This window comes from Oncorhynchus clarkii, chromosome 26 (genome assembly GCF_045791955.1).
Source record: "Oncorhynchus clarkii lewisi isolate Uvic-CL-2024 chromosome 26, UVic_Ocla_1.0, whole genome shotgun sequence".
NCBI lineage: Eukaryota > Metazoa > Chordata > Actinopteri > Salmoniformes > Salmonidae > Oncorhynchus > Oncorhynchus clarkii.
In genome coordinates, this window is record NC_092172.1 from 30,123,287 (window position 1) to 30,149,427 (window position 26,141).

The 26,141-nt window shown below is 41.7% G+C and overlaps 2 protein-coding genes across 3 annotated transcripts in view; one reads left to right on the forward strand and one right to left on the reverse strand.

Annotated features, from left to right (window-relative positions):
* Positions 1-26,141, reverse strand: part of LOC139385091 (alpha-protein kinase 3-like) — a 370,338-nt gene that overhangs the window by 320,697 nt on the left and 23,500 nt on the right. The gene's annotated exons all lie outside the window — the stretch shown is intronic.
* Positions 16,532-26,141, forward strand: part of LOC139385090 (protein unc-13 homolog C-like) — a 235,673-nt gene continuing 226,063 nt past the window's right edge. For both annotated transcript variants that reach the window (XM_071130138.1, XM_071130139.1), the window contains exon 1: positions 16,532-20,639. In XM_071130138.1, coding sequence (XP_070986239.1) covers positions 16,532-20,639 — 4,108 coding nt within the window. The remainder of the gene's footprint in view (positions 20,640-26,141) is intronic.

The following is a 26,141-nucleotide window of genomic DNA, read 5'->3' on the forward strand; positions in this document are numbered from 1 at the left end:
AGCCCCTTCCCCTCAAAATAATTTGCACACACTCACATTATCCAATGATGGCGCTCACTGACAATGTAATCACACACACACACACACACCAAGCCTCTTCCCATCCTCATTCCCAGCTCACCCTCTCTCTCTCTCTCTCTCTCTCTCTCTCTCTCTCTCTCTCTCTCTCTCTCTCTCTCCTGTCGCCACATGTGAGCCGTGGCTATGAGCTCATTACTGTCAGCCAAGTGCAGTGAGCAGGGAGAGAGACACTGCTGCTCCCTCATCTCCTCTCTGGTCCATCTGAAGGGCTCTAACAGCCCAGCAGGAGATACCAAATCTGGGCAGGAGCCTTACCACCTCCCCCTTTCTGTCTGCTGGATCCCCTGGGCCAGGCACTGCGTGCTTAGGGCGTGTGTGTTTGCACGTGTGTGTGTGCGAGAGGAACCAAGTCGGTCACACAGACAGCAGGAAAACGAGCCTAGACAGCATCCATCTACCATCTACCACATCAGAAGGAGAGGAGAGCGGGAGGAAGGAAGAATAGACTGATTGCTGTTGCTGCAGACGGAGGCATGGAGGAGAGGTGTGTGTCAGCCATGTGTGTGTGGAGCTGAGGCGTCAGTCACGGGTTCTGGCGGACGGACAGTCGGAGGGAAGGAGGACTGGAATGTGGATGTTGCCTGTATGTCAGAGGGAAACGATGCTGTGAGCTGGGGCTTAGCAGGCAGATCTCTCTCTGTGTCTCTTTCTCTCCTCCCTGCACACAGAGGAAAGAAACATTAGCTGCTAGCTCCATCTCTCCGCTGCTCTGCTCAGCCAACGCTCTATCTCTCTCTCCTTCTCCTCTTGCATCCCTTCATCTTTCTGCTCCAACCACAGTCTCCCTGGAAATTATCTCACACTGGATGTTGCAGTCAGACACTGCTCTGCTCGCTGAATAGCATCGACTTGCACTAGGAATTTACTAATCAGGTATTTATGCATTATGTATGTGTTTATAGTGTGTGTGGGCATGTGTGTATGTATATATGTATGTACAATGGTATGTATGTGAATGTGCCTGTTTGAATTGAGAGTGTATCCTTCTTGTTGCTTCCTCCCCTCCCCCTCCCTCTCGCGGCTCGCAGGCACACATTCATGTGGACTTTTATGGTTCTATGATGGAATCATCACCCGGTATTCTAGAATTGTACATATCTGTGGAGGATGGAGTCAGATGGCATGTTGATTTCATCAGGATTCTCAATCTAGTTATTCTTTTAGACAATACTGATGCAAATATCTGCAGGTAGCGCACATCTGTTTTTCCCTCTCTCCAGTTTGCAATTTCACACGCTATCTTTTCAGCATCAATGAGAAGACATGTGAGCTGCTCTGTGTGTTTCACACTAGGAATATCAGATGAAATATTGTGTGTGTCAGGCTGGGCAAAAGGCACGGATATGTTCTGATTCATTAAGAAAAATAGGCTGCTGAGAGAGAGAGAGAGAGCGAGGGAGAAGAGAGAGAGAGGGAGAAGAGAGAGAGAGGGAGAAGAGAGAGAGAGAGAGAGAGCGAGGGAGAAGAGAGAGAGAGGGAGAAGAGAGAGAGAGAGAGCAAGGGAGAAGAGAGAGAGAGAGGGATGGAGAAGAAAGATAGAGAGGGAGAAGAGAGAGGGATGGAGAAGAAAGATAGAGAGGGAGAAGAGAGAGAGAGAGCGAGGGAGAAGAGAGAGAGGGGCAGAAGAGAGAGAGAGAGAGAGAGAGAGAGAGAGAGAGAGAGAGAGAGAGAGAGAGAGAGAGAGAGAGAGAGAGAGAGGATGGATGGAGAAGAAAGAGGGAGAGGGAGAAGAGAGAGAGAGGGAGAAGAGAGAGAGGGAGAAGAGAGAGATAGAGGGAGAAGAGAGAGAAAGAGCAAGGGAGAAGAGAGAGAGAGGCAGAAGAGAGAGAGAGAGAGAGAGAGAGAGGGATGGAGAAGAAAGAGAGAGAGGGAGAAGAGAGAGAGAGGGAGAAGAGAGAGAGAGGGAGCGAGAAGAAAGAGAGAGAGGGAGAAGAGAGAGAGAGGGAGAAGAGAGAGAGGGAGAGAAGAGAGAGAGAGGGAGAAGAGAGAGAGAGAGAGAGAGAGAGAAGAGAGAGAGAGGGAGAAGAGAGGGAGAAGAGAGAGAGCTGGGAGGGTCTGGTGGGTTGAGCGTTATGGCAACGTTTTGGTTGGATATCTCAACGTGGTTTGGTTATGTGAACGTTACATGAACATTATAGCAGTGTTCCTCAGTGCATTCTGTCTCGAGGTAATCCAGTGTAATCTAGGTTAGCAGCTGGTAGATAGTACAGCATATAAATGTAATTACTAGAGACAGTATAGACTACACTGTCAGAGACAGTCTATAGGTTAGATTACTAGAGAAAATGTATAGGTTAGATTAGTAGAGGTAGTATATAGGTTACATTACTGTAGACATTATATAGGCTGGATTACTGGAGATAGTTTATAGGTTAGATTAGTAGAGATGGTATATAGATTAGATTACTACAGACAGTATATACATTAGACTACTAGAGACAGTATACAAGTTAGATTAGCAGAGACATTATATAAATTAGATTAGTAGAGACAGTATACAGGTTAGATTACTACAGACAGTATATAAATTAGATTAGTAGACAGTATACAGGTTAGATTAGTAAAGACAGTATACAGGTTAGATTAGTAGAGACAATGTACAGGTAGATTAGTAGAGACAGTATATAGGTTAAATTAGTAGAGACAGTATATAGGTTAAACTAGTAGAGACAGTATATAGGTTAAATTAGTATAAACAGTATTTGGTTAAACTAGTAGAGACAGTATATAGGTTAGACTAGTAGTGACAGTATATAAGTTAGACTAGTAGTGACAGTATATAGGTTAAATTAGTAGAGACAGAATATAGGTTAAATTAGTAGAGACAGTATATAGGTTAGACTAGTAGAGACAGTATATAGGTTAAATTAGTAGAGACAGTATATAGGTTAAATTAGTAGAGACAGTATATAGGTTAAATTAGTAGAGACAGTATATAGGTTAAATTAGTAGAGACAGTATATAGGTTAAATTAGTAGAGACAGTATATAGGTTAAATTAGTAGAGACAGTATATAGGTTAGACTAGTAGAGACAGTATATAGGTTAAATTAGTAGAGACAGTATATAGGTTAAATTAGTAGAGACAGTATATAGGTTAAATTAGTAGTGACAGTATATAGGTTAAATTAGTAGTGACAGTATATAAGTTAAATTAGTAGAGACAGTATATAATTTAGATTCATGCAATGAGGCCTGAGGGGATGTGTTATACAGTATGGCCAATATACCACAGCTAAGGGCTGTTTTTATGTACGACGCAACGTGGAGTGCCTGGATACAGCCCTTAGCCATGGTATATTGGTCATACAGTATATCACAAACCCCTGAGGAGCGTTATTGCTATTATAAACTGGTTACAAACATGTCTTCTACCGCTGCTGTGTCTTCTACCGTACTTCCCATTCTCTTTGCTGATGATACCAATTAGATTTTATCACACAAAAATGTTGATTCACTAATTAATGAAACCAACTCAGGCATGGACACATTTTCTGAATGGTACCAGATAAACAAATTATCTCTGCATTCTAAAAAATCCAACTTTTTTGTTATCATTAGTAAGAACAAGAAATATTGTAAAATAAATTGCCAGAATCTTAATTGTTGGGAATGAAATGGAACAAGTCACATCCACTAGATTCCTCTGAGCTCTAATTGATGAAAGTTATCCTGGAAAGATCATATTCAACTTGTCTGCAGCAAAGTGATGAAATCTGTTGGTATCATCAGAAAGATTAGTGGTCAGGCTTGCTTCCTAACTGTAAACTAGCAACCTCCTCTAATTACCTGAAACGATCTGCACCTTTGTTTAAGAAAATAGACATATCTTGTCTATTTATGACATTAATGTACGCCAATTATGCACTTTCATCTACAAATACTTCCCAGACAGTTTTTGTCTGGATTCTTCCAGGTTCATTCTGAAATGCATCTGTATAATACAAGACACTGTGATAACCTTCACCCTCTCCACTGCCACACCTCACATAGTCAATTCTCTATCAGATACAGAGGTGCCATACTCTGGAATTCTCACATTGCCAAAACATCATCATCCCTCAAAACTCCAAGCGAAGACTGGAGGTCAGCCTGATGAACCAAACTACTCAGTAATCTCCTCCACAAAGCATAACTCTCACACACTCTAGTGCACACACACATTTTGGGAGGTATTTTTTTCATCTTTACAGATCAATTAATTTATACATTTTTAATTAGTAGGTTTTGTTATCTGTTTTAATTTTGGTACTTATGTGTTGTATATATTATTTTGGTACTTATGTGTTGTATGTATTATTTTGGTACTTATGTGTTGTATATATTATTTTGGTACTTATGTGTTGTATATATTATTTTGGTACTTATGTGTTGTATGTATTATTTTGGTACTTATGTGTTGTATGTATTATTTTGGTACTTATGTGTTGTATGTATTATTTTGGTACTTATGTGTTGTATGTATTATTTTGGTACTTATGTGTTGTATGTATTATTTTGGTACTTATGTGTTGTATATATTATTTTGGTACTTATGTGTTGTATATATTATTTTGGTACTTATGTGTTGTATATATTATTTTGGTACTTATGTGTTGTGTATATATTATTTTGGTACTTATGTGTTGTATATATTATTTTGGTACTTATGTGTTGTATATATTATTTTGGTACTTATGTGTTGTATATATTATTTTGGTACTTATGTGTTGTATGTATTATTTTGGTACTTATGTGTTTTATGTATTATTTTGGTACTTATGTGTTTTATGTATTATTTTGGTACTTATGTGTTGTATATATTATTTTGGTACTTATGTGTTGTATATATTATTTTGGTACTTATGTGTTGTATATATTATTTTGGTACTTATGTGTTGTATGTATTATTTTGGTACTTATGTGTTGTATGTATTATTTTGGTACTTATGTGTTGTATGTATTATTTTGGTACTTATGTGTTGTATATATTATTTTGGTACTTATGTGTTGTATATATTATTTTGGTACTTATGTGTTGTATATATTATTTTGGTACTTATGTGTTGTATATATTATTTTGGTACTTATGTGTTGTATATATTATTTTGGTACTTATGTGTTGTATGTATTATTTTGGTACTTATGTGTTGTATATATTATTTTGGTACTTATGTGTTGTATATATTATTTTGGTACTTATGTGTTGTATATATTATTTTGGTACTTATGTGTTGTATATATTATTTTGGTACTTATGTGTTGTATATATTATTTTGGTACTTATGTGTTGTATATATTATTTTGGTACTTATGTGTTGTATATATTATTTTGGTACTTATGTGTTGTATATATTATTTTGGTACTTATGTGTTGTATATATTATTTTGGTACTTATGTGTTGTATGTATTATTTTGGTACTTATGTGTTGTATGTATTATTTTGGTACTTATGTGTTGTATATATTATTTTGGTACTTATGTGTTGTATATATTATTTTGGTACTTATGTGTTGCATATATTATTTTGGTACTTATGTGTTGTATATATTATTTTGGTACTTATGTGTTGTATATATTATTTTGGTACTTATGTGTTGTATGTATTATTTTGGTACTTATGTGTTGTATATATTATTTTGGTACTTATGTGTTGTATATATTATTTTGGTACTTATCTGTTGTATATATTATTTTGGTACTTATGTGTTGTATATATTATTTTGGTACTTATGTGTTGTATGTATTATTTTGGTACTTATGTGTTGTATATATTATTTTGGTACTTATGTGTTGTATATATTATTTTGGTACTTATGTGTTGTATATATTATTTTGGTACTTATGTGTTGTATATATTATTTTGGTACTTATGTGTTGTATATATTATTTTGGTACTTATGTGTTGTATATATTATTTTGGTACTTATGTGTTGTATATATTATTTTGGTACTTATGTATTGTATGTATTATTTTGGTACTTATGTGTTGTATATATTATTTTGGTACTTATGTGTTGTATATATTATTTTGGTACTTATGTGTTGTATATATTATTTTGGTACTTATGTGTTGTATATATTATTTTGGTACTTATGTGTTGTATAGTGTTTGTTGTGATGTGGTTTCATAAAAACACTTTCATTAAAAAAAAACATTTTTCCAACCACACTGTTTAAAAATAATCTGTACATCACTTGTTTTCTTTGGTGCAATTAAATAAATAATTAGAGCAGTAAAAACAAATGCCTTGTCATATATGGTCTGATATACCACAGCTGTCAGCCAATCAGCATTCAGTGCTCGAAAAACCCAGTTTGTGATAGTAGATATTCAACACTAGATATGTAGTCTGTAGATGAGGTGATCTCCCCATTACTATTGAAAGCGTATTAAAACTCATTCAGGATTGGTGGGTCCCCTGTGGGACGGTTGAGCTAACGTAAGCTAATGCGATTAGCATGAGGTTGTAAGTAACAACAATATTTCCCAAGACATAGACGTATCTGATATTGGCAGAAAGCTTAAATTCTTGTTAGTCTAACCGCGCTGTCCAATTTACAGTAGTTATTACAGTGAAAGAATGCCATGCTATTTTTTGAGGAGAGTGCACAGTTTTGAACATGAAAAGTTATTAATAAACAAATTAGGCACATTTGGGCAGTCTTGATACAACATTTGAACTTTGCACATGCACTGCTGCCATCTAGTGGCCAATATCTAAATTGCACCTGGGCTGGAATAATACATTATGGCCTCTTGCATTTCAAAGATTATTGTTTGTATTATCTTTTACCAGATCTAATATGTTATATTCTCCTACATTCCTTTCACATTTTCACAAACTTCAAAGTGTTTCCTTTCAAATGTTACCAAGAAAATGCATATCCTTGCTTCAGGGCCTGAGCTTCAGGCAGTTAGATTTGTGTATGTCATTTTAGGCGAAAATTGAAAAAAGGGGCAGATCCTTAAGAGGTTTTAAGCATCTAGGGGTAAAAAACGCTATATCAATCCAGTCAAGGATAGAGCTGTAGTTACAGCACATGAATTACAGCATAGAGATTAGACTGGGTGGGTGTGCTGTGCTAATGATTACTGTGATAGTGGATGGGCGTGGGGCTATTATCACTGTTCTTGTGATGCGTACGCATACACACAGGCGTGCACACACACACACACAGACAATCCCGCTGACATTATCCCCCTACACTCACACACTTATACACTTGACACCAGACGTCAAGGGGCATGATATTACACTGATCATCATGTTCCTCCATCAATTGTATTCATGTGGTGAGGGATAGAGAGCAGTCGGGCTGTGACTCAGGTGTGTGAAAGAGAGGGAGAGCGAAAGGGAGAGACACCAAGAGAGAGAGAGACCGAGAGAGAGCGGGAGGGGGAGATAGAGAGAGGGAGTGGGAGTGGGAGAGAGAGAGAGAGAGAGAGAGAGAGAGAGAGAGAGAGAGACATGAACCTGCAGAGTCCCCTAAGCAAGCTGGTCCTGGGGCTCTGTTCACAAACAGAAACACACCCCACAGAGCCCCAGGACAGCAGCACAATTAGACCCAACCAAATCATGAGAAAACAAAAATATAACTACTTGACACATTGGAAAGAATTAACAAAAAAACTGAGCAAACTAGAATGCTATTTGGCCCTAAACAGAGAGTACACCATGGCAGAATACCTGACCACTGTGACTGACCCAAACTTAAGGAAAGCTTTGACTATGTACAGACTCAGTGAGCATGGCCTTGCTATTGCGAAAGGCCACCGTAGGCAGACATGGTTCTCAAGAGAAGACAAGCTATGTGCACACTGGACCTCGTAAAATTACAATTGACTCAGAATACGGCAGCACGGCTGGTCCTTAAATGTACACGGAGAGCTAACATGAATATTATGCATGTACATCTCTCATGGCTCAAAGTGGAGAAGCAATTGACTTCATCATTACTTCTTTTTGTAAGAAGTGTTGCTGAATGAACGGAAGTGTCTGTTTAAACTACTAGCACACAGCTCAGACACCCATGCATACCACACAAGACATACCACCAGAAGTATCTTCACCGTCCCCAAGTCCAGAACAGACTATGGGAGGCACACAGTACTACATAGAGCCATGGCTATATGGATCTTTATTCCACATGAGGTAACACCTTAAAAATGCACCTTATGGAACAGTGAGGACCGTGTAGAGACACACATGCACAGACACACATACACATCATAAGACATGCACTCAACACAAACGTACACATGGATGTTGTATTGTAAATTGTATATAACTGCCTTAATGTTGATGGACTCCTGCCTTGGCAGCAGCTAATGGGTATCCTTAATAAATACAAATACAAACATAGGATTCACCAGTGAATTAGCTGTGACTCGGGTGTTTTAGATCAGCCTTGATAAGCAGTCAAATACATATTTAGACTTTCTGGTTCATTTAGGAAGCTAATCTTGACTATTGGTTGTTGTTTGTCAAGATAATTATACCATTCCAATTTCAAGTCTATATTTCTTGAAAAGATGGAGTTATTTCAGAATATTAAAGACAGCTGGCTGCCTCACTGATCCAGCTTTCTGGAACAGCCCTCGTGTGACATCTGTCCCATCTGCTGATTGGCTAGGAAGCCATGTTAGTAATCAATCTGTGATTAGCTGTTTCGGTGAAAAATGTCTGCCATCTCTCTCTCTCATGCCCACAGATCATTGCCCATCTAATTTGATTATATAAAAATCTCTCCTGGGTCCCATAAAGATATTTGCATATGAAGTTTTCCTGAGGGAGAGAGAGGGAGAATGTTTCATTTGTCAAACCCTAACTTGCCGATTCGGATGTAGCATTTCATAAAGGGAAACTGAGCTGTTTAATATGAAGGTTGAGTCGCTGTATCACTCCCAGATTCCCAGATACATAGTGCTCTGTGGTTGAAGGCTCTCTTTCTGATCAAAGCTGAAACAGCCACAAGAGTCAGAACAGACTACATTTACAATATCCACTAAGTCAAAGTAGTCACAGTCAGAACAGACTACAGTTACAATATCCACTAAGTCAAAGTAGTCACAGTCAGAACAGACTAGAGTTACAATATCCACTAAGTCAAAGTAGTCACAGTCAGAGCAGACTACAGTTACAATATCCACTAAGTCAAAGTAGTCACAGTCAGAGCAGACTACAGTTACAATATCCACTAAGTCAAAGTAGTCACAGTCAGAGCAGACTACAGTTACAATATCCACTAAGTCAAAGTAGTCACAGTCAGAGCAGACTACAGTTACAATATCCACTAAGTCAAAGTAGTCACAGTCAGAACAGACTACAGTTACAATATCCACTAAGTCAACGTAGTCACAGTCAGAACAGACTACAGTTACAATATCCACTAAGTCAAAGTAGTCACAGTCAGAGCAGACTACAGTTACATTATCCACTAAGTCAAAGTAGTCACAGTCAGAACAGACTACAGTTACAATATCCACTAAGTCAAAGTAGTCACAGTCAGAACAGACTACAGTTACAATATCCACTAAGTCAAAGTAGTCATAATAGTGAGGCTACAGTAACTAACTAAAAAAATACATCTTGTTTACGCGGTGTCTAACAGTACAATATTTACAGTGGTGTCACAAGTCAAAGAACAGTCGGAATAGTACAACAAAGTACAGTCACCCGAGACAAAGTACAATGGTCAGAGTGGTCACAATGGTCAGAGTGGTCACAATGGTCAGAGTGGTCACAATGGTCAGAGTGGTCACACTGAGCCTTTGATTATATAGATGGTGTTAAGTTATATGGTGTTACAGTAGAGCGTTTAAAAAAAGAGTGTGTTAAAATAGACTTGTTAAAGCAGACAGCGTTATAATTAAGAAATAAGGCACGAGGAGGTGTGGTATATACCACGGCTAAGCACTGTTCTTACGCACAATGTAACGCGGAGTGCCTGGATACAGCCCTTAGCCATGGTATATTGGCCATATACCACAAACCCCCGAGGTGCCTTATTGCTATTATAATCAGGTTACCAACGTAATTAGCAGTAAAAATAAATGGTATATGGTCTGATATACCGCTTCTGTCAGCCAATCAGCATCCAGGGCTCGAACCACCCAGTTTATAATGGAGTGTTGATAGCTACGTGTCTAATCTTTGGTTTTGGCGCCAGTTCATTAACTCACACAGTGGCTTTGCTTAAATAGATGGTGTTGGAAAAGTGTGTTAAAACACATGGTTTTAAGATAAAGTGTTTTCTAGGAGACTGTTACAACAGAAAGGATCATAATGGAGTGTTGATAGCTACGTGTCTAATCTTTGGTTTTGGCGTCAGTTCATAAACTCACACTGAGGTCTTGATTATCTCTGTCTGGCTTCCTGGAGCTCACTTTCAGACCTGCTGATTGGGTAGCTATAGATCAGGGGTGTGGCATGCTGTGGTAGTGTGGCCTGGGGATTGGCTACGTGCAGTAAAGATCAGATTTTCTTCCCTTCTCCTACCCTTTGCGCTCTCATAAAGACCCATATAAAGACTAATTCTATTAGAACAGTCCAATAAACAGATCGAATAGAATAGAAAATAATAGAATAGAATATTATGGAATAGAATATAATACATATGTGATTGTATTCTATGTTATTTTTGGTTACAAATAATACGTACATAACAAGAAAGATAAGTGTAGAGTATTTTATCCCTGTTACGGATACCATTATCCTGTGTGTGTGTGTGTATCCTGTGTGTGTTTCTTTTCTCTCCGTCTCCCCTCACAGGTGAAAATCATCACTCCTCAATCAGTCAACAATCAACCCATCAATCAGAAGACACACCTCCTCCTGTTTCCTACCCTATCACAGTTCCTTCCCCATGGTTTAAAAACCCCATCATTTGTTTGCTCTAGAGCTCAATCTCTTTGTAAATGCCATGTTGGTAGATCTCTGTTCTTCATAGATTTCAGTAGCGCAATCTCTTTGTAAATGCCATGTTGGTAGATCTCTGTTCTTCATAGATTTCAGTAGCTCAATCTCTTTGCAAATGCCATGTTGGTAGATCTCTGTTCTTCATAGATTTCAGTAGCTCAATCTCTTTGTAAATGCCATGTATGTAGATCCCAGTGTTTCACTCTCTCGTTGTGTCTTAACCTCTCTTTTGTTTAAGCACCTCCAAATCACTTTGTCATCTCCTGTGAGTATTGTTGTTGCTTATGGTGTTTGCTGGTGGGAAAAGGGGAAACCAAGACAAGTCGCCCATGGGCATACACTAACCGTAGGTAAACTTTGTTAAAAACACTAGTTAGAACTGGGCGGACCACCCACTGTATTTTTGTTTAGTTAGCTGTTGTTAAAGTAGGCTAGTCTAGCTTAGGGGTGTTTTTGTTTCTTTCCTTGGGTCCAGCTCAGCCCCTTTTCCTGCTCCCCCCCATTACCGTGTGTTTATCAAATAAACCTTGAGTTTGACGGTAGATTTCAGTTGTCCTGGTTATTACGTTCACACTTTTACTTTGTCACAATTATAATTTACATGAGTTATGTTACGGGTCTCATTACCATCCCCCCTAGACTGTCGGGCCAAAAGGGATTCGTAACAATCCCAGACCCAGAGGATAGCACATGAACGTATTAATGAAAACGATTATTTCCAAAGTGGTCCTCCTGGGACAGTGAGTGTTTTGAGGTCCAGGAGTGATAGGCTTAATCTGGGTCTGGAAAAGGAGCCCTGGACTGCAGGTCTGTCTGGCCAGAGTCCAGGCAGGACATCCCAGGGATGAGTGGTGACCAGGGTTCCGTCCCAAATGGCCCCCTGTTCATTACATAGTGCACTACTTTCGATCCTAGCCCTGGTTAAAAGTAGTGCACCATGTAGGGAATAGGGGGGTATGTGGGATGGAGCCCTGGAGAACAGGAGAACCCTGACCTCTCAGAGAAGACAATTGCATTACAGTCACATTACATTGGAGAAGGAGCAGTGTCAATCAGTCACAGCCCAGCACTGTGTGCGCATCCAAAATGGCACCATATATACCCTATATAGTGTACCATAGGGCTTTTATTGAAAGTAGTGCACACTACAGAATATAGGGAATAGGTGTTATTTGGGACACAACCTGTAACATATCTTAGTACACATCTGTAATGACAGTTGTTTCCCTTTATATTATATTAGGGACGACACATTCTGAGGTTCTAGTTGCAGGCTGTAGCTTTGTAATACCAACACTTATATTGACTATACAACTAGAAGTATGTCATGTCACCAACATTTGACTAAATGGAAAATGTTTGTTTTTTGCAAGGGTTCATGTAATATGTGGGCTGTATTTGTAGCCTACAGACTTTACATGGAGATTTTATGTTCATCCTGCAGAGACGTAATCCCTACACCAGGCTTTTTAGCTCCTTACGTTACTAAATACACTGAAAAGAATGGAAATGAAACTTTCAACAATTACAGTTCATTTAAGTAAATCAGTCAATATAAATGAATTATTAGGCCCTAATCTATGCAGTTCATATGACTAGGAATACAGATATGCATCTGTTGGTCACCGATACGTTAAAAAAAGTTGGGGCTTGGATCAGAAAACCATTCAGTATCTGCCTCATGTCCTTCACATAGAGTTGATCAGGCTCTTGATTGTGACCTATGGAATATTGTCCCACTCCTCTTCAATGGCTACGCAAAGTTGCTGGATTTTGGCAGAAACTGGAACACGCTGTCGTACACGTCGATTCAGAGCATCCCAAACATGCTCAATTGGTGGTGACATGTCTGGTGAGTATGCAGGCCATGGAAGAACTGGGACATTTCAGCTTCCAGGAATTGTGTACAGATCCTTGCGACATGGGGCCGTGCATTATCATGCTGAAACATGAGGTGATTGGGGCGGCAGTGGGCCTCAGGATCTCGTCACAGTATCTCTGTGCATTCGAATTGCTATCCATAAAATGCAGTTGTGCCAGTGGCCATCGAAGGTGAGCATTTGTCCACTGAAGTCAGTTACGAAGCCAAACTGCAGTGAGGTCAAGACCCTGCTGAGGACGACGAGCACGCAGATGAGCAGTTTGTGCAGAAATTCTTCGATTGTGCAAACCCACAGTTTCATCAGCTGTCTGGGTGGCTGGTCACAGATAATCTCGCAGGAGAAGAAGCCGGATGTGGAGGTCCTGGTCTGGCGTGGTTACACGTTGTCGGTTGGACATACTGCCAAATTCTATAAAACGTTGTTGTAGGCGGCTTATGGTAGAGAAATTAGTATTAAATTATCCGGCAACAGCTCTGGTGGACATTCCTGCAGTCAGTATGCCAATTGCACGCTCCCTCAAAACTTGAGACATCTGTGGCATTGCATTGTGTGACAAATTTTAGAGTGTCCTTTTATTGTCCCCAGCCCAAGCTCCACCTGTGTAATGTATAATCAGCTACTTGATATGCCACACTTGTCAGGTGGTAGAAGAGAAACGCTCACTAGATTTCTGTGTGTATGGAACATTTCTGGGATATTTTATTTCAGCACATGAAACATGGGACCAACACTTTACATGTTGTGTTTATATTTTTGTTCAGTACACATTGAAAAGCACTTTGAGAAAGTAACGTCTGAAATAATCTCCTAGCTATCACCATATAAAGTAGCATGCCTGTTGAATGCAAAATTGTCTGTTGTTGAAGCCAAGTGACCCAGCCCATGTTGTTAGACCTGCTGGCTCACAGTCACAGCCCAGCAGTAAAGGCTAATGCTGATGCTATGTTTCACAGACCATTTCACGTGAGCATTGTGTGTGTGTGTGTGTGTGTGTGTGTGTGTGTGTGTGTGTGTGTGTGTGTGTGTGTGTGTGTGTGTGTGTGTGTGTGTGAGAGAGAGAGAATGTCTCTGTGGTCATAAGGCTATGAATGCATAAGTGGTTAAACCCCTGAACTAATGTGGAGCAGCTGCCGACATAAGCTCCACAACAGTCCCCTCTCACTGGCTGCCTCTCCTGGCCAGTGACAGTCAATCACAACCAACATCTCACAGCTAGCCAATCACATCCAGCAATTCAAATCTGCTTGTTCACAGCTAGCCAATCACATCCAGCAATTAATAGCTACTCGCTCACAGCTAGCCGCTCACAAGCCAATCGCTTCCAACCAATCGAATCCAGCCACTCCTAGCTAGCTGCTCACAGCTAGCCAATCAGATCCAGACCCCCCTCGCCAGCCATTCACCGGTAGCTAATCATGGGGGGCCTGATTCGGGATTGAGATAAGCGTGCACAATTTGGACCTTCGTGTAAGGCATGCGTTGATGTTGGACAATGGGAGACTTAAGTGAAAACTCAAGATAAGTGGGGTTCATCCCTGTGTTGCTCAGCACCTAATCCCACAGTTCTGGTGTAAATCTGAATTGGCACACTATTCCCTTATTCCCTTAGTATTGCAATACTGTTAGCTAAAGCCCTCAGCCCTGTTATTTCAATGATTGAGGTGCTCTACTTCTGCCTTAGAGCACTATGGCAATAATAAGACCTTTACTTCAATGATCAACTCTCATAATGTAAATCATAATAATGATAATATGTACAGTATTTCCCCCATACCTTTCTATAATAGCTATCTTTGTGAGCCAGAATAGAAAGCACCAGCCTCTGGGGGCATGGTGTGTAATGGGTCAGAAACAGAACATATCTCATTCTGCCCCAGTAGAGGTACCAGGAATGATCTGGGTCAGGGAGTAATGACGTTACTATATCGAATACGTCAAACCATGCATACTCAGTACTATCTAGACCCAGTCACTGGGTTCAGACCCACTCATTTCACTGAGTCTCTAATTTGAGATGAATAAAATATAGCTAGTTATTTTATCCTGATTAACACAGTGTCAGAGTGTGGTTAGAGTGTAATTGTGTATTTACTGTACCTCGGGCGAGCAAGAGAGCCGGACCTCCACAGCAGTATGTGGGGACATTGTGTGTTGGAGCATTATGATGTGTATGTGTGTGTGTGTGATGTGTGTGGTGTGTGTGTGTGAGGTGGTGTATCAGAGCATTTTAACTACTGAAGTAATTATAGCCTGCCTCCTGCTGTAAAAAGGATGCATATAAATGTGGCCATTGCCTCTATTGACAGTGAGAAATCCATACACACACACATACACACACAGCCTACACATTCACGCAAACACACACGCAAGATATGCATTCACGCACATACACACGTATGCAGACATATACACACAACTACACACAACACACACACACACACTTCACTATAAAAGCACTAGCAGAAGATTCTACTGGTGGACAGACCACTTAAATTGATTTTTGTTGTGATGCATGGACCTCTTACTTTATTTTACCCAAATTAAATCAAGCATACTCATTGGTTGTGGATTGTGTGAATCCCATCCTACTACAGTCTTTGACAGTGAGCCTGTGACGATTTTCCCAGTGTGAATCTGTAGATATTATGGATTTTTATGTGTGGCTCACAGGGTTTCACCTCAATGATATCAGATTAATCCTTCTACATGATAAGAGCATTGCTGTTTTCTTGCTTTTTGCAATCCTAATATCTCTGTGTGCTATATTATCTGATGATAAAGTATCTGTGTCCTAGCATATCTGTGTGCTAGTATCTCTGTGTGCTAGTATCTCTGTGTGCTAGTATATCTGTGTGCTAGTATCTCTGTGTGCTAGTATATCTGTGTGCTAGTATCTCTGTGTGCTATATTATCTGATGATAAAGTATCTGTGTCCTAGCATATCTGTGTGCTAGTATTTCTGTGTGCTAGTATCTCTGTGTGCTAGTATATCTGTGTGCTAGTATCTCTGTGTGCTAGTATATCTGTGTGCTAGTATCTCTGTGTGCTAGTATCTCTGTGTGCTAGTATCTCTGTGTGCTAGTATATCTGTGTACTAGTATATCTGTGTGCTAGTATTTCTGTGTGCTAGTATATCTGTGTGCTAGTATCTCTGTATGCTAGTATATCTGTGTGCTAGTATTTCTGTGTGCTAGTACATCTGTGTGTGCCTGAGTGTCTGTGTGCTAGAGTATCACTGTGCTAAATTATGTCTGTGCGATAGTACATCTGTTCTATAGTTCCAATGTGTTATAGTATCTGTGCTAGAGTATCTCTGTTATAGTATCTATATGCTCCAGTATCTTTCTTCTATGCCTTTACTAACAGTTCCTATTGTTTCTCTCTTTTTGCAGAGCAATGCGTCTGGTCCTGTGGAGAGCCAGTGGATTTCACAGTGATTCCCATCCCCCACTCGGATATACAGAGTTGAAGTTTTTACACAAGCTCTTCTAAGCAGGCCTGTCAGAGTTGTGTGTCTGCCTAGGGGTTGACACTCCCTCCTCCCCACTCCTCCACCAACACCACCGCTGGCTCCTTCACCGCTGGCTCCTCCACCGCTGGCTCCTCAGTCTGAGCAGAGCTGCTCCACTGCATCTTTAATAGACGTCTCTCAAAGCATTGCCTTCCATGGTTTCTGCCCTGCTCCAGACTCTATCATCTTACATCGTGAAGATTTGCAAAGGAATGTTTACAAAGAAATTGGCGAATCCCACAAAGAAGAAAGAGAGTAGCAACAATAAAGAGCCCAAATTGACCACCACTGATTTGCGTGACCAAGGTAACCTGACGCCGACACTCTCCACCACTCTGAAAACCACAGTGAAAAAAATCAGCAAATGCTCTTCGACGCGTAACATCTCTCTTGAATTAGACGACGGAAAAAACGACTGCTCCTCTCTCTCACCGACTTTCAGTTACCGTGTAGCGATAGCGAACGGACTCCCGAAAAATGCTCTTCTGCTGAACAATAATGAGAGTATCTTCCAGGAGATCCTCTCCATCAATAGCGAATACTCGGACTCCCTGAGCGAGGTCAAACCTGTGCGTAGATTCGATGAGCAGAAATCTCACACCATGCCAGTGAGACGGAACAGGAAGAGCCTCATTAGTCTGGCGCCCTCCGATGGCAGCTCAGAGGGTGAGAGGGTGGAGCGCTCAAGTCTGCACACTCTCCGACTTGGAGCGCTACGCAAGCTGAGGAAATGGAAAAAGAGTCAGGAGTGCGTGTCTTCGGATTCCGAGGTGAGCAACTGGAGGAAGTCCCTGGGTATCCGGAGCAAGTCCCTGGACCGGGCTGGGAGGCAGCAGAAGTCGACTTCTGCCTTAGAAGCCGGCTCCAGCTCTACAGGCTGCATTAACCAAACCCAGGATGTGATGGAGATGATCTTTAAGGAGCTGCAGGGCATCAGCCAGATCGAGACAGAGCTTTCAGAACTCAGGGGACACGTCAATGCCCTGAAGAACTCCATCGACGAGATCTCCTCCAGTGTGGAGGTGGTGCAGACCGAGATCGAACAATTGCGTACTGGCTTTGTCCAGTCCCGGAGAGAGACGCGAGACATCCACGACTACATCAAGCAGGTCAGCCACCAGGCCAACAAGGCCAGTCTGAGGTTCATAAACGTCCCTGAGGAGAAGCTGGAGAAAACTGAGAGTCTCATCTATCACATTCTATTGGACAAAATGGGATTTGCTGAAGCACATAAAACACTTAAAATAGAGCTAGCCCATCGGTTAGGGCAACAAAGAGAATGTTCCAATGCAAAACCTAGGCCTATTATTGTAATATTCTCAACCCCCTCAGATAGAGATTTAGTTTTGAAAAAATGCTACAAACTGAAGGGGACTGGTATATCTGTATCCACTGATAGCTTAACGACTCATGATGTGAAGGAAAAGAAAGATAAAGGAGAAATGTCCTCTTCTCAAACCTACGAGAGCATGGACATTAAGGTCTCAGCCAAGGACAAAGCTGAGAGTGATGACTGGGACTCTATGGACAGTGACAAGGAGCTAGACGAACTAAACAGGAACAAATATGCAATGGTGGTGTCTAAGCCTGTTCACAAACATAAAGCAGATAAAAAGAGGCACGGTCACCATGAGCACGGTAGCCGGTCTGCGGATGAGGCAGGCTACTCTGCCTCAGTTCACTACGCTGATGACTCCTATGATGAGTCTGACAAAGCCTCCAAGCCCTACTATGGGGACCTCACCCCCGGCTGGCTATCTCAGAGCGACTACTCCACACCCAAGCTCAGCCGCTCCGAGTCTGACTGCTCCAAGCTCTGCCAGTCCTACTCTGAAGACTTCTCAGAGAGCCCGTACTTCAGCCGGCCCAATGGAAGCTCTCTACTATCCTCCTCAGACCAGGAGCTGTGGCAGAGGAAGCAGGAGGACATGGCGTCATCGTGGTACGCCAGCCAGACCCTCAGCCAGGAGAACCCTCCGTACACCGAACCCAACGAGGCCGAGACCACAGAGACCATTGACAGTGGGGTGAGCAATGGGCTGGTCTGCATGTCTGGGGATAGGAGCCATTACAGCGGCTCACAGCTGTCTCTGCAGGGAGACCTCTCCCCATGGAAGGACTGGCCTCACTTGGAGCAGGGAGCAGACTCCGGGCTGGACGCTTCCACAGAGCAGAACCTGGTGTCTGAGGTCAGCAGCCCCTTTGACCCAGCTGCCATCCCTGGCTTCCCTGAGAACATCACCAAGTGTCAGGAGGTGGACCTGGCATTTGAAGGGGAGGAGACTTTCATGTTGGATATGGTGGAAAGCACCCTGTTGGACACCGCCCCCCTGGAGATCACCAAACAGGAGAGTGCCCGGCTGGGTAGTGCTCCCCCCACTACTCTTTATACAGTCCCTATCGTAGCGAAAGAACCTGTTGTAACACCACCTGTCCATAAGCCTAAAGCTAAAGAGACTGCTAAAACACTTCCTAAAGAAACTTCTAAAGCAGCTCCTAAAGCTAAAACACCTCCTAAAGAGTTAGCTAAAACTGTTCCTAAAGAGGTTGCTAAAGCTATTCCTAAAGAGGTTGCAAAAACTATTCCCATAGAGGTAGCTAAAATTATTCCTACAGAGGTTGCCAAAACACCTAAAGAGGTTGCTAAAACTATTCCTAAAGAGGTTGCTAAAGTTATTCCTACAGAGGTTGCCAAAACACCTAAAGAGGTTGCTAAAACTATTCCTAAAGAGGTTGCTAAAGTTATTCCTAAAGAGGTTGCTAAAACTATTCCTAAAGAAGTTTCTAACACTCTTTATAAAGTGACTTCTAAACCGGCAAAAGAGGTTGCTAAATCAATTGCTGAAGAGGCTGCTAAAACTATTAAACTAAGAGAAACAGCCAAAATGATTCCTAAAGAGAATGTTAAAACACCTCCTAAAGAAATTGTTAAAGCTATTCATACAGAGGCTCCTAAAACACCTCTGAAAGACACTCCCAAAACAAGTCCAAAAGACACTCCCAAAACAAGTCCAAAAGACACTCCCAAAACAAGTCCAAAAGAGGCTGTGAAAATACTTCCCAAAGACACTCCTAAAACAAGTCCAGAAGAGGCTGTGAAAACACCTCCCAAAGACACTTATACAACTCGTCCAAAAGAGACACCTAAAATGGTTCCTAAAGGGGCATCTAACACGCTTCCTAAAATGGCAGCTAAAGAAGCCCCTGAACTATCCACCCAAACATTCCCTGAGCTTGATGTCAAACACAGCTTCCAACCGAGCCAGACAAAGTCATCCACCATGTACCGTAGCCAGAGCGAGATCCGGTCCGAGAATGTTGTAGAGGAGGTGCCCAAGTCCTGGAGCAGCCGTCTCAGTATCGACCTCACCGACAAAGCTCCGTCCTTTAGCTTTGGGTTCGGCTCCACCCTGAAGAAGGCAAAATCAGCCCTGGAGGTGGTGTGGAAGTCAGGCCCTCCACCTAGTGCCGCTCCCCCGGAGCCACCCCCAGACTCAGGCTCCTTCATGGGCCGCTTCCGCACACTGTCCACCTCCACGGCCAACGACTCCAGCACCACCATTGACTCAGACGTCTACACAGATTCCTTAGTCTACAAGGCTGAAGATGAAGATGAGGCTGCCCCTGGTGACCAGCTAGAGGACAACGAGACCGCCTATGTTGGGGTGATGGAGCAGGTCCTGGCCAACCTGGAGAACCGGTCCAATGCCAACGACACAGAAGAGACAGAGGAGTTTGAGGAGCCCATACTGGATTATGATCCTGATGCCTCTCAGGATTATGTCTCTGAAGACTATGAGGCTACCACCCAGGATTACGAGGACTCTGAAGAAGTTGAGGCCATCCAGGAGGCTGCAGTCGTTCTGGAGTATGACTGTAGTCTGGACGAGCATTACGACGAGGAGTACAGTGAGGATTACGTTGATGATGCCATGACGGGGGACACGGCAGAGGACACAGCAGAGTATGAGGCCATGGTGGAGTATGTCGAGGTGGAGGAGCCTGACGAGGAAGAAGAAGAGGAGGAGGAAGAGGAGTTAATGGAGGACATGGAAGAGGGGGATGAGATGGAGGAGACCTCTGAAGCGTCTGCGTCGGAGAGGACGGAAAACCTAGAGGATGAGAACAAAAACATTCCGGAGAAGGAGGAGATGCCTGCAGAGGCTCCACCCAAAAAGCGCATCCGTCCTACGTTTAAGGAGGCTGCGCTGAGGGCCTACAGGAAGCAGATGGATGAGCTTCAGCAGCAGATCCTGGCTGGAGGTAGCTACACCTTCTCTTTACTACATTTTACTTCACTTTACTACACTACACTTTAGTTCACTTTACTACACTTTACTACACATTAAACCTGATCTGGTTCGCACTGTATAACCAACTGCTATGGTAGTTGTCATGCCAAGTTTGACCATTGGATCTGGCAAGACAGCACAAACAGATCTGGGACCAGGCTGCTACACTTTGTCTTCTCTCTTTACTCATCTTTGGCATTGTACCAGTGTAGTGCAGAAAGGGTTACACTATATTACTATTACTATTTTACTCAGTTCAGGTCATAAGGTTCAAATTATGGTATGTATGTAATAACAAAGTCATTACATTATCCACTGTGGATATCAGTCATACAGTTAACAGTACAGTAGCATGTAAAGTATGCACTATAAAATAGATATGTTTGTGTACTGACTTTGATCCATGACATTTGAACACAGACATTTATCTGAGATGTGGAATGATTGGTGTCAGTTGAACATGTCTTTGGTAGAGAATCCTTGAGGATCAGACTGAGGCCTGTAGTGGAATATGCACGAGCTGCTGGAAACCCCCAGCATCTGTTCCACCGGTGTTGGGATTTCAGGGACTTTCAGGTTGACTTTGACTGTTTGATTTGCTCCTGGCATCTTCTGGAATTGGTCATTGATTTTGTGCTTGATGCTAATATGAAGGGACGACTGTTTTCTTTGAAGGTGGGCAAGGTTAGTGTCAGGGTTAGAGGTATGTATAACATAATCCACGTGGTGCAGCACTTTATAGCTGACTTAAACTGATAAATTTTTAATTTTGAATGCAAGGGTATTTTTTCAGTTGGAGAGTTGTCTGATTTTTGTGAGTATGTCTCTTCCTCATGAACATTTTATGGCTCTAAAACATTTTATGGCTCAACACCCATGTTCCAGGGCACAATGGAAATCAGATTAGCTCAGACTCAAACAACATGGATTCCATCCATTACCATCGACCATCAGGGATATTCGGACAATGAAAGCAAAAGAACTCACTGTTTCTGACAGCTTAGAAATATGAACTAAAAACTGAACCTCAAATTCAAGTGGTGTGTGTTTACCATGCCTGGAGCACATTAGCCTTTTATTTAGTGAATTAGGTCTATTCTCCACATTACCCTTTCCATTTAGTGAACTAGGTCTATTCTCCACATTACCCTTTCCATTTAGTGAACTAGGTCTATTCTCCACATTACCCTTTCCATTTAGTGAACTAGGTCTATTCTCCACATTACCCTTTCCATTTAGTGAATTAGGTCTATTCTCCACATTACCCTTTCCATTTAGTGAATTAGGTCTATTCTCCACATTAGCCTTTCCATTTAGTGAACTAGGTCTATTCTTGTGAATTCCGTCAATGCTTTTAGTGGAACATTGATCCACTTTTAAGAGTTTGATAATAATGTCAAAATGTGATTTGTCTTATTGCTCTGCATATTACATTTCCCCTTTGGGATCTGCTAAATGAATCAACCGGTATACCTTAGACTATGGCTGGAATCTCATGAAACCTGCTGAAATTATATTATTATTTTGCTTAAAAATGCTCATTTTGTGTAACGGTTTTCTTGAGGTGAAGGAGAGGCGGACCAAAATGCAGCGTGATTTCTATTCATGGTTCTTTAATAGAGACTACACATGAACAAACTAACAAAACAATAAACGTGAAAACCCAAAATAGCCCTATCTGGTGCAAACACAAAGACAGGAAAAATCACCCACAAACACACAGTGAAACCCAGGCTACCTACGTATGATTCTCAATCAGAGACAACTAATGACACCTGCCTCTGATTGAGAACCATACTAGGCCGAAACATAGAAATACCCAAATCATAGAAAAAACAAACATAGACTGCCCACCCCAACTCACGCCCTGACCATACTAAATAATGACAAAACAAAGGAAATAAAGGTCAGAACGTGACATTTTGATTAAAGTGAATATTAGATTTGTTTTGTTACACCTCAAAAAGCATGATTTAATGAATCTGATTAGACTTACTGGAATAATGCTTTTTTCTGCAGCTCAGGTTTGCAGACAAAACCGCAAGCTTAATAAGACAAACATATGGCCAAAGAAAAATGATTTCTCGGTCTGTATAAGTGGTTATTATTGATTTAGTGAAGCAAACAATGAACTGTTTTAAGTGGAATGAAGAAAGGTTTTTAAATCAGCGCTATGGCGAGACCAGGGAAATAGCCCGTATCTTGTTTAAAGTGAACAACTCTTGACCTACATGTGGTAGCAGCTATAGTGCATGGCTACACTCACAGCACAGCACAGCACAGCACACACACACACACACACACACACACACACACACACACACACACACACACACACACACACACACACACACACAAACACAGTTCAGATATGGCTACAGCTAATGCTGCTGCTGTTGTTATTACTTTGTCATTTTTGTCATTACTAGTTATTTTGCTATTGTTTATTCTATTTCTATTGCTAAATCTATTTCTATTGGTAATTCAAATTTATTTGACAATTGCTAGAGCCTAATGTATTTTTATTTCTACAGCTACGACTATACTGTACATGCATGAATACAGCTACAGTGACTTACAGCTACAGCTATTGCTACTAACACTGCTATTGTTGGTGTTAGTGTTACAGCTGCCATTACTGTATTGAGATGATAATTGAGCTCCCAAGGGCATTCTCTAACCAGGTCAGCCTTGCTTAAAATATTTATATGAGTTTTGTATGGAAGTGTACTGTAGCCTCTTTCTACTACTACTGCTGCCACTGTTGGCTACGGATGGTTTCTCCTGGGAGAGGCAGAGAAAGGCAGACCCTGGTCCTGGCACACTGTGCCACATTCTATAAGCGTCTATACATAAAAGATGCAAATAAAGTGGCATTAAAAAGGAAAGCAGGAGAGGGAGTTGTGTTGTTATGTTAATTGTTGTGATGGGGTCCTACTAACTCTGGGCCTAGATTGCTGTTCAAATACCAATACTCTCAGTTGACTGGCTCTGTGGCTCTGCCCTTGCTCCAGATCTGTAGTAGTCAGAAACAAACTGGCCATAGGACACTCAGGCAAATGCCAGATGGGCTGATCCATCTATAGCCAAGTGGGCCGGTCTAAATTGGGTTTTTATGATTATAATTATTTGGCTAATAATGGGGGCCTCACAGTAAACATTTGCTGGTATATTTGGATTTCTGGTCCCAGTCTGTCCCTGGCAGCAGACGTTCCAGTGGTTTAGGCTGTGGGAGGGATTATCAACAGAGATTCTGAGCTAACATGGACCGTCTTCCTCCCTCCTTGAGAATGGCTGTAGTTCTGAGTCTCTCTCACTCCCTTCCTCGAAAAATGGCTGTATAGCTTTGACTCTGTCTTTCTCTCTCACTGGAAATGGCTGAGGCATTGAGTCCGTCTCCCTGCCTCTGTCTGCCACAGCCACAACACAAGAGGAATCATCCCAAATGCAATTGGACTCCTTTAGTGATTGTGTTACATGATGCAGAGAGTTTGAGTGCTGCAGCCTATGGGAAACCACTGATTTTGGGCAGGCCCCACTTGAATTTTTAGTAGCTACAGATTTATGGACATATCCACTACTTCTGCCATGTACGACCACTCCACAGATCCTGCAAGCTTTCAGACAGACAGGGCGTTGTAGTTCATAACTAGCAGTGGCGTAACACAGTTTCTCTGGACCCCCTGCAAGATCGGAGTTGCCCGCATCTGGCAATTTATTGACTGTCCAGTATCCAGATGACCTGTCCCCAGAGCTTCCTATACAGTGAATCACTTTTCATAACGTGTTGAGGCCGGCAATTAAGGATAATGAGAGGCTCAATTAAAGATGTTGCAGAACTGCTGTATTTGAAGCACCACTCCCCCTGCAGTTTACCTGATGTTTCTATGGCAATCATGCTGTTTTTACTATCCCTGTAACTGTTACTACTGCGGAGAGATTGTTTTCTAAGCTAAAACTCATAAAAACTCATAAAGACCTACTAAGAAGCATTAGGCTGTCGGTCTGAAGTGAGCTTTTGAACACCTGAGTAAGCTCCACTCATTACACTGGCACCGTCGTAGCCTTGACCACAACATTTGTTCACCGATATCCCCTTATACTCGCAGTCAGTTAAATGCTTTCTTCTCTCCCTCTTTTCTTTCTCTTATTTTCTCTTCCTCTCTCTCACTTCCCTCCTCTCTCTTTCTCTCCCCTCGCTCCCTTATCTCTCTTCCTCTACTCCTCTAGTTCCTCCCTCTCACCCCTCTCTCTGTTACTTTTTCTAATTATTTGTGTGTTGGTATTGAGGCCCAGCCTCACAGACCCTGGTGGGAAGGGTCAGTAGGCCTACCTGGTTATATTGTCAGCCTGCAGAAGACTATTCCGAAGTGTTGAATTGCACACTTCTCGTCATGGACTCCCTCCAGCCAATTTTTAAACCAATCCAATGCCTTTAAATCTGTGACTGGAATTGTGCGGGTGTGGGATACAGAATTTGGCCAAAACCTAAGGCTCCTAATGGGAAGCGCTTCAGTACCTGATTATATTACTAGCCTGAAGACGGCTAGCTTCTGGTTATATTGTTAGCCTGAAGACGGCTAGCTTCTAGTTATATTGTTAGCCTGAAGACGGCTAGCTTCTGGTTATATTGTTAGCCTGGAGACGGCTAGCTGCTGGTCATTATGTATTGTTACCAGGAAAGCTATCTTCTGATTATATTGTTTGCCTGCCGAAGGCTAGCTGCTAGTCATACTGTATTGTTAGCCTGCCGAAGGCTAGCTGCTAGTCATACTGTATTGTTAGCCTGCAGAAGGCTAGCTGCTGGTCATACTGTATTGTTAGCCGGCAGAAGGCTAGCTGCTGGTCATACTGTATTGTTAGCTTGCAGGGGAGGGTCAGTGCTTGTTGATGGTTAGCTTGCAGGCCTCCTAGTTAAACTGTTAGCTCGCAGCAGGCTAGCTGCTTCACTGACTTCGGATCAATGCCCTCTGTTACCATGCTCTGTGGTATTATAGTCTATTTATTCAACTGTGCAGCCAAGACACTATCCACTTTATATTTGTAATACAGTCACACTTAGCATATTCATAATTTATACTGTATATCCTATTGTATACATATCTGTTTTATTACTATTACTATTTATTACTATCCTCTAATTACTTGTTATTTTTCAGTGACTTTTGATTGTTATTGATATTGTACTGCAATGTTGAGGCTAGTATGCAAACATTTCACTGCATCCTTTATGACTGCTGTAAACTGTGTACGTAACAAATACACTTAGAGGTGTTTGGAGGGGTCGTGCTTGGTGATGGTTAGCTTGCAGTTTGCCTCCTAGTTAAACTGTTAGCTTGCAGCAGGCTAGTTGCTTCACTGACTTCGGATCAATGCCCTGTGTGACCATAAGTGTTCCTCTGCATCTGACTAGCTGGATTTACTGTTATCTCAATGAGGTTGCTGACAACATAACCAGCTTTCCTCTTTGAAA